Source organism: Penaeus japonicus, unplaced genomic scaffold (assembly GCF_977035675.1).
Source record: "Penaeus japonicus unplaced genomic scaffold, GWHDUDI00000001_assembly GWHDUDI00000029, whole genome shotgun sequence".
Lineage (NCBI taxonomy): Eukaryota > Metazoa > Arthropoda > Malacostraca > Decapoda > Penaeidae > Penaeus > Penaeus japonicus.
The window spans coordinates 2,856,184-2,866,183 of record NW_028234431.1 but is presented as its reverse complement, the minus strand read 5'-3'; the positions used below and the strand labels follow the sequence as shown (position 1 = coordinate 2,866,183).

The following is a 10,000-nucleotide window of genomic DNA, read 5'->3' as shown; positions in this document are numbered from 1 at the left end:
TGTGGTGGGGGTTTGTGTGGGTGTCTGGGGGTGTGTGGTTGGGGGGGGGGGGGGGGGGGGGGGGGGGGGGGGGGGGGGGGGGGGGGGGGGGGGGGGGGGGGGGGGGGGTGTGTGTGGGGGGGGGGGGGGGGGTTGTTGGGGGGGGGTTTGGGGGGGGGGGGGGGGCAAATGAGTTGTCAGGGGTGGGGGTGTGGGGGTGTGTTTGTTTTGAGATATTTTAGATTTTTTTTTTTAGTTAGATTGTTTTTGGATTTATTGTATGTTATTGTAGATGGAGTTTTTGAGTTATATATTTTGTGAGTTGATTGTTATTTATGTTGATGGGGGGGGGGGGGGGGGGGGGGGTGTGTGGGGGGGGTGTGGGTGGGTGGGTGGGGGGGTGTGGGTGTGTGGGGGGGGGGGGGGGGGGGGGGGGAGGTGGGGGTGGGTTGGTTGGGGATGGGGTATGATTGGTGTTGGCCTATAGAACTTTGTCTTTGGCAATGCCAGCCTAGTTATCTACATACATCCCATCACACATTTCTCCACCTATACCTAAATTTTCGTAAATGTTTCCATCATTCACAATGACCAAATACATCTCCTTAAAGACACATACGATTCCACATATACTCAAAGGACAAGACAATAACCTAACCATTTACCCCCCTCCCCCACCCCCCCTCCCCCCAGCACCAGACAGGAGCCACCGAGTTCTCAGTGTCTCCCAATATGCGCTACGTTCTTCTGGTTCATGACGTCATCATGGTGAGTTCAGAGGATCAAGTAGTGATAGTTCTCACTATCAATATAATTTCCTTTATATCTCTTTCATCCTCATTATGATTAACTATCTTCTTTTCAAATAATGAAATACTTGTATGAATATCTAGTATCAAGTTTGATTTCGTTGATTTATTCATCTTCCTTAATTCCGTCAGGGTCGGTTGTTCACCTTTACCGCTGAGTATAGTATATATGACGTCACGACAGAGTGAGTAAATTATGGACTTTATAGTTGTTGTTTTTTAGGAATGACTTTGGATATAAAGATAAAGAAAAAAGGGAAAAAAGGATCGATAAGTATATGATTACAAAAGAGAGTACGAATAAGAATTATATATATTAAAGTCTATCCTTAATAACAGCAGAAAATTTAATATTTGCATATACAGACATATATGCACACACACACACACACACACACACACACATACATACACATATATATATATATATATATATATATATATATATATATATATATATATATATATATATGTATATATATACATACACATATATAGATAGATAGATAGATAGATAGATAGATACACACACACACACTCACACATATACATGAATAGATAAATATATATATATATATATATATTATATATATATATATATATATATATATATAAAAATATATATATATATATATATATATATATATATCTATATATATATATATATAAATATAAACTATATATATATATATATATATATATAATATATATAATATATATATATATATATATATATATATATATATATATATATATATACATATAGTATATACATAACAATTCCCCTTCACCCACCCCCTCTCCCCTCTTCTCCCCCTCTCTCCCCCATGCCGTCCCCGCAGCCACTACTACCCGCTGAAGCTCTGGCGCCAAGAGGTGGGCCACCCACGGTACCAGCACGCGGCGTGGGTGGGCGAAGGAGGGGCGGCCCTCGTAGTAGTGAACGAAGGCAACGTGTATTACTTGACGTCTCCGAATTCCAAGCCAGTGACCTTGACCTTTGACGCCACGCCGGATATCTTATATAACGGAGTTCCTGATCTCCTCTATGAAGGTGAGGTGTGTGGGTGTGAGGTTGTGTGGTTGTGGGGTTGTGGGGTTGTGGGTGTGTGGTTGTGAGGTTGTGTGATTATGGGGTTGTGAGGTTGTGTGGGTATGTGCGTATGTGTGGCGTGTGGCGTATTTCTTTTCTCTCTCTCTCTCTTTCTCTCTTCCTCTCTCTTCCTCTCTCTCTCTCTCTCTCTCTCTCTCTCTCTCTCTCTCTCTCTCTCTCTCTCTCTCTCTCTCTCCCTCTCTCTCTCTCTCTCTCTCTCTCTCTCTCTCTCTCTCTCTCTCTCTCTCTCTCTCTCTCTCTCTCTCTCTCTCTCTCTCCCTCTCCCTCTCCCTCTCCCTCTCCCTCTCTCTCTCTCTCTTTCTCTCTCTCTCTCTCTCTCACTCTCTCCTCTCTCTTTCTCGCAGTATGTACGTATGAGTGTATGGGCGCGCATGCGTGTGAGTTATCTGTCTCTTTTCCTTTTACTAGTCTTTCTTCGAAGTCTATTCCCAGACTATATTCGGTGAAATATTGGTGTGTATTGTTGAAGTCCTGAAAATAACTTTAATTTGCCGAACGTTACTTCGTATGTAGCCATTACAAGTCACGCACGAAATGAAAGCTATTTTAACAAAGATATGTTCAGGTATGTGTTGTTGGACATTTTTAGATATGTATTCTTGTACTCTTCTACGTTGTTATATATATATATATATATATATATATATATATATATATATATATATATATATATATATATATATATATATATATGTATATATATATTTTTTTTTTTTTCTCTTCTTCTTCTTCTCTCATTCTTCTTCCCTTCTTCTTCTTCTTTCTATTCTTCTTTTTCTTCTTTTCTTTCTTTTCTTCTTTCCTTCTTCTTCTTTTCTTCTTCTTTTTTATTTCTTTCTTCTTCTTCTTCTTCTTCTTCTTCTTCTTCTTCTTCTTCGTCTCTTTCGTCTTCTTCTTCTTCTTTCTTCTTCTTTCTTCTTCTTCTTCTTTGTCTCTTTCGTCTTCTTCTTCTTCTTCGTCTCTTTCGTCTTCTTCTTCGTCTTCTTTCTTCTTCGTCTCTTTCGTCTTCTTCTTCTTCTTCTTCTTCGTCTTCTTCGTCTTCTTCGTCTTCTTCGTCTTCTTCGTCTTCTTCGTCTTCTTCGTCTTCTTCGTCTTCTTCGTCTTCTTCGTCTTCTTCGTCTTCTTCGTCTTCTTCGTCTTCTTCGTCTTCTTCTTCTTCTTCGTCTTCTTCTTCTTCTTCTTCTTCTTCTTCTTCTTCTTCTTCTTCTTCTTCTTCTTCTTCTTCTTCTTCTTCTTCTTCTTCCTTCCTTTCTTTCTTTCTTTCTTTCTTTCTTTTTTTCAATCTATTTTTAACCACATATGTAGAAGATTTTACATGTCACCATCACCTGCCACCAACCCGACATGTAGAAAACTTCTACTTAAAACTTCCTAAAGTTATTTCCATCCTTATGATCCCCCACCCGCCCTCAATTCCCGCTGATTAAAAAGTTATAAAGTATTGAATATTAAAGCGACGCCAAAGTTCTTTTTATTCGTTCAAGGATTCCAACTTCATCTGGCAGTATATATCTCTCAGTCTGACGGGTTATCTAGGTCAGCTTTTTGCACGATTAAATTGTATAAACTGGAGCGTGGTGTGTGTGGCCATATCATTGAGGCCATAAATGCTGGAATTATTATATGTTTTTAGCATCAGGAAGTGTAAAAATTATTTTGTACAAAATAATAATAATAGCAAATAAAAATTATAATAATAATAATAATAATAAAACTATACGCAAAATAGGCTCATTTACTGTATAGTTGCTTTTTCTGTCATTGTATGAAACATGGTATTTTTTCATTCAAGATAAACATGTTCACTCATTACACTCTACATTAGGGAGGAATAAAGCAATGAGATCAAAAGGTCAAAGGTCATAGACAGATTTCCAACATAATATCATAGTGTTATCGATTCTATAGTAGAGGTGTTCCCCTTTTAAGAACTAATTTTGCTGCATTTGGGAATCTTGATGCACTTCAAGTTAACATTATAGAAAATTAAATGAATATGTTGTTTAAAGAAAATTAAACGGATATATAGTTTAATTGAGACGCAGAATGCATGAGATTGATATTGAATGTTACGTGAAGGATATCTTCATCATACTGCATCCTACAATAGCTTAGCAGATTTATCTTAAGTACAACATCACATCACATTCTATATCTAGCACAAATGCCATAACATCCAAGAGACAGCTCTAACCTCGGTATGAAACATTCACCATAGCTATACCATCGAATCAGACACTCCTATCAATTTTCCACAAAGAAAAGAAAACACACACACACACACGTACACTTAATTCTGTATACACTCCTATCAATTTTTCAAAAAAAAAAAAAAAAAAAAAAAAAAAACTTAATTCTGCATCACGCCCACACTTCCTTCACCCTTGCAGAGATCCTGGGCCAGGGACACGCCGTATGGCCCAACCCGAGCGGGGATTACATCGCCGCAATATCCTTCAACAACACCGGCGTCAGGGAGCTTCCGGTTCTCGTCTACGCCGATAACGTTTACCCGACGGTGCAGACGCTACGGTATCCTACGGTGAGAGCTTGTTTCGGTTCGGTTCCCTAGGGGGTGGTGGGTGTAATGGAGAGGTGGTATATTGTTGTATGGGTGTGTGTGTGTGGATGTGTGTGGGTGTTTGAGGGTGTGGATGTGTGTGTGTGTGTGTGGGTGGATGTGGGTGCGTGTGTGTTTGTGTGTGGGTGGGTGGATGTGGGTGCGTGTGTGTGTGTGTGTGTGATTGTGTGTGTGTTTGTGTGTGTGTGTATGTGCGTGTATTTAAGCTTTATTTTTAGGTACCGTACTGTGTTTAAGTATCATCTAAACTACGTTTTATCGGAATTGCAACACTCACTTACTGCTTTCTGCCTTAACCTCAGTAAATGAGACTCCTATTAAATAACCCCCAGGCTCTCCCAACCATATGCAATTATAAAATCTGGTTGACCCCACCTGACCTGACCTGACCTCTCCCCCTCGCCCACCTCAGGTCAGCACGCCCATCCCGGAGGCGTGGCTATGGATCTACGACCTCAAGAGCAAGCAGGTTCCTCCTCCAAGAACGAGACTGATTCCACCTGAACCTATTGAAGAGTAGGTTCAAGTTGATGTTGTTTATCACATTTGAGGTTGCTAGGTTCAAGAGGAAGTTGGTGGGATGGTTTATATTTTGAGGGTTAATGAGGGTAATTTTTTTTTTTTTTTGAGTCTTGTGCTTTTAAGTATTAATGTAAGGACAGGATTTTCATCAACTAATTAGCCAGCACAAAATTATTCTAAATGTGGATGGATATCGAAGTCATGTTGTCAATGTTGAGTTCAGTATTTTTCATATCCTAGGAATGAGAAGTATTATATATATATATATATATATATATATATATATATATATATATATATATATATATATATATAATATATATATATATATAATGTATATATATATATATATATATATATATATATATATATATATATATATATATATCTTACCTTTCATATGATGTTTCACTTTTTTTCAGGATTTGGTAGGATGTAGAGGTTAATCTTTATTTTTTCAGGCATGTTTCACCTGTTGATTGGAGAATATTGATATTATTAATATTGATATTAATTAGTTGATATTGATATTAATATTAGTTGATTTTTATTAACTGATGTTACGGTACTTTGGAATGTATTTTCAGTTCTTGTTGATTGAAAATATATATCTTTTTAATTGCGAATTTATCTAATATCTTAGTAAATTCTATTTGTAATGCAAAAATATTGCAAATCTCAAAGCTAGAATCCCCCCCACATCACTCAAAACTCAATGGAATCTAAAAAAAAAAAAAAAAAAAAATCTAATCACTCAACACTCAAAGTCAAAGAAGTTGAGAATCTTAGAATCACCGAGAATCTAATCAAACATAGGATAATAACATTGAAACTTTTCTGACGTCCGTGAGGTTGATGTTATCGTGGAGAGGAACTTGTGGTGATGTCATGCTTGCAACGAGAAGATGTCAAGATGTGGTTGGGACAAACAGACAAACGAACAAACTTTGAAAATTTTGAAAAAAAAGAAAAAAAAGGTAGTGTCGTTGTGTCCTTTTTCCCCTCAATGTTGTTGTTGTTGTTGTCGTGGATGTTTTTAAATTCACGTTGTTGTTATTGTTGTTGTTGTTGCTATTGCTGTTGTTGTTATCATTGGTGTTCCGATGTTTATCCACCCTCCCAATCTCCCCCTCTCCAGCCCCCTCAGTCCCCCCCCCCCAGTCAAAACAACCAACACAATTGTAGTTGTTGTTCCCGCATAAACAAAAAACAAAAACATTGATTGTTCTTGTAGGAGCTTTTGTTGGTGTATTTGTCACTCGGTTCGCTCGAAAAAAGGTCTTCGTATGTTCCTCTTTGACATATGATAAGACCTTAATTAATCTAACCGACTGCTTCTGTTGATAGCATCCAGTTTTATTTTGAACTGGACAAGAAAAAAAACAAGAAAAAAACAAAAAAACAAAATCAAGAGCAGTATTGAAAGACTTTGGTGTGGCATGTTATCCCTCTATAATAAAAAGCTTATCATAGGTGTTATTATTGATAAGTCGTGCTGTCAATTAAGTCACTTTCCTTTAATATTATTCTCCTTGATTGATATAAAGATTTCTTATCTTTAACTTGATTTCTTATCTTTATCTTGATTTCTTATCTTTATCTTTATTATTATTTATATTAGTGTTAACCTTCTTGGTGTTTTATCTTTATGTTATAACTATTATGATTATTATGATTATTGTAAATGTTAGTTAGTTATTATCATCATTGTTTCCAATGGTATCTTTATTATCTTTTTGTTGTTGTTCTTATCAATATCATCATTATCGTGGTCATCATTGTCATTATTGTTATTATTACTATTATTGTTATCATTATCATTATTACTATCGTTGTTATTATTATTGTCATTATGATTATCATTGTCATTATTATCGTTATTACCATCATTAACCTTAATATTATTATGTTCATTTTTATTAATATTATTATCATTATTATCATCATCATTATCATCCATACCATTATCATTCATATCATTATCATTATTCTTATTATCATTATTGCTATTATTATAATTATCATTATTGTTATCATTATCATTATCATCATCATTATCATTACCCTTATTATTATCCGTTTTATTTTCATTATCATTATTACCATTATCATTATTTTTATTATTACTGTTGTGATCGCCTTTAAAACTATTACCAATTATTACCATTATCATCATGATTATTATCATCATTATCATCACTATCATCAAAATTATCACTGTCATTATTATCATCGTCATTAAAATAATTTGAAGGTAATGAACTTCATAATCATCATCATCACCATCGTCATCATCATTATCATCACTATCACATCATCATCATCATAATCATCACCATCATAATCATCATCATCATAATCATCATCACCATCATCATCATTATTATCACTATCACATCATCATCATCATAATCATCATCATCATAATCATCATCATCATCATCACCATCATCACCATAATCACCATCACCATCGATCCATTTATCAATTCCTTAACCTTTACCTTTGATATTTTAATATAACATTTTCTAACAACAATTATCAAATTAATTTCCTTGCTGGCTATCATCAAGCGAAATTTATGTTGAAATTAGTTAGCCTGTGGTTATTAACTGGTAATTTACATCTTCATTAAGAATCTGTGATAACACTCAATCTTTGATGCAAGTTTGGTGTGGCTGTGCAATCTTTCTTCTCGGTGGAATTGTTCGTGCAAGAATCTCTAGGTGTTGACTGTGGTGTTATGGTGTTCTTGTGTGTTTATTCATCTCTCTATCTATCTATATATCTATCTGTTTATCTATCTTTCTCTCTCTCTTTTTCTCTCTGTATGTCTCTCTCTCTGTCTCTCTCTGTCTCTGTCTGTCTCTGTCTGTCTGTCTGTCTCTGTCTCTCTCTCTCTCTCTCTCTCTCTCTCTCTCTCTCTCTCTCTCTCTCTCTCTCTCTCTCTCTCTCTCTCTCTCTCTCTCTCTCTCTCTCTCTCTCTCTCTCTCTCTCTCTCTCTCTCTCTCACTATCTATCTATCTATCTATCTATCTCTGTCTCTCTCTCTCTCTTTTCTTTCGTGTTATAATTATTTAAGAGTATAAATAATGATGATGATAAGAAATTTGATGATAATGATAAGGATAATCTTATTGTTACTGCTATCGTTATTACTATTATCATTATTATCAACATTATCGTCATTATCAACATTATCATCATTATCTTTATCAATATCATTGTTATCATTATTATTATCAATATCATTATGATTATTATCTTTATTATCATTAGTACTAGCATTAGTATTAGTAGTATCATTGCTATTATTACTGTTATCATCATTATTTTAACTATCATTATCATTATCGTCATCATTATCATTTCTTCAGGAAAAAAAAATATTTGAAAAATATTTTCCCAAATACATCATCCACTAGTATGACATTTTTGCACTGGATATTCTAGAAAGTTTCTCTGACGTTTTTGTTAAATATTTGTTCGATTTTTTTATATCAAGAGATGACACTATAAGGTCCGACATAGTCAAATTACTATAATCTCTTAGAGTATTAATTGAAATAACAACTCCGTGTTAAATGCTGTCTCCCTGAGAAAGATTTGAATCTGTGTATCAATATCAATTCCTTCATTGTTGATTGCAATTAACATGAGACGGAAACAACAGAGGGAATACGAGAGAAAATTGATTGATCTTATATATAGGAAGTCGTTTTTTATTAGGTTTGACATTTGGAATTTATTGTCAGTTCTTTTTGATCGTCAAAAAATTAAAAAAAAAATCCTGCGATTTTATTTCGTATTGTTGTAAATTAAAAAGAATAAAGATCTCACATATCAAATCCCAAAACAAATACGATTTCTCTGCCAAAATAAATAACTAGATATTCTTACAAAGTCAATAACAAAAGCAGAAAGCCAAGACAGCAACACAGACAAATTCAAAGACACAAATTCCCATCAATCAAACAGACAGACAAACAACAAACCCAGATCTCAGACATGTCAGAACGAGTTTCTACGCGACTCTGAAGTAAACAAACACAAATGGAACAATGTCATTTTTCTAAACATTTCCTTGCAGAGACTCGGCAAAACTTTTATTGCTAGAGTGTTTCTTGTTGCGAAGAGTCTCTTTTGGAAAATAATTTAAGAAAAAAAAAGGAAAAAAAAAAATTTCCGAGCCCCGTTTCTTGTCTTGCATATTTAAGATTCGTCGCATTCTTAGCTTTTTTTTTTGGATAAAGAGATGATGATGAGAAAAGATGAGGATAAGATATTCTGAACAACATAACCACTAGAAATCCTAACTAGAAATGCAAGCCTATATAACCTCCCCCCTCCCCTCCCCCCCACCTTTTCTCCTCTCAGCCCCTCCTCCTTTCTCTCTCCCTCTTCCCCCCTCCCTCCTCACCCCTCCCCACCTTCCCGCCTTTCCCCCTTCCTCCTTATACCCACCCTTATCCCCCTTTCATTTCTTTCTTTCCATTTTTATCAATTATGTGTTTGTCACCGAGTACCCATGAAACGACTCTTCGGTTGAACGAGAAAAGATGAGAGTTTACGAGAAAATATGAAATTTTTCGAGAAAAGATGAAATTTTAAGAGAAAAGATGAAATTTTAAGAGAAAAGATGGAATTTTTCGAGAAAAGATGATATTTTACGAGAAAAGATGAAATGTTACGAGAAAAGATGAAATTTTACGAGAAAAGATGAAATCTTACGAGAAAAGATGAAATCTTACGAGAAAAGATGAAATTTTATGAGAAAAGATGAAATTTTACGAGAAAAGATGAAATTTTACGAGAAAAAATGAAATTTTACGAAAATAGGTGAAATTTTACGAGAAAAGACGAAATTTTACGAGAAAAGACGAAATTTTACGAGAAAATAAGAAATTTTACGAGAGAATAAGAAATTTTACGAGAAAAGACGAAATTTTACGAGAAAAGAAGAAATTTTACGAGAAAAGATGAAATTTCTCGTCT

General features: G+C 35.0%; 1 protein-coding gene across 1 annotated transcript in view; it reads left to right on the top strand.

Moving 5' to 3' along the window:
* Positions 1–10,000, top strand: part of LOC122261831 (prolyl endopeptidase FAP) — a 180,962-nt gene that overhangs the window by 155,350 nt on the left and 15,612 nt on the right. Inside the window, exons 6-10 of the mRNA XM_086554464.1 lie at positions 673–747; positions 921–973; positions 1,631–1,842; positions 4,293–4,444; positions 4,896–4,999. Coding sequence (XP_086410590.1) covers positions 673–747; positions 921–973; positions 1,631–1,842; positions 4,293–4,444; positions 4,896–4,999 — 596 coding nt within the window. The remainder of the gene's footprint in view (positions 1–672; positions 748–920; positions 974–1,630; positions 1,843–4,292; positions 4,445–4,895; positions 5,000–10,000) is intronic.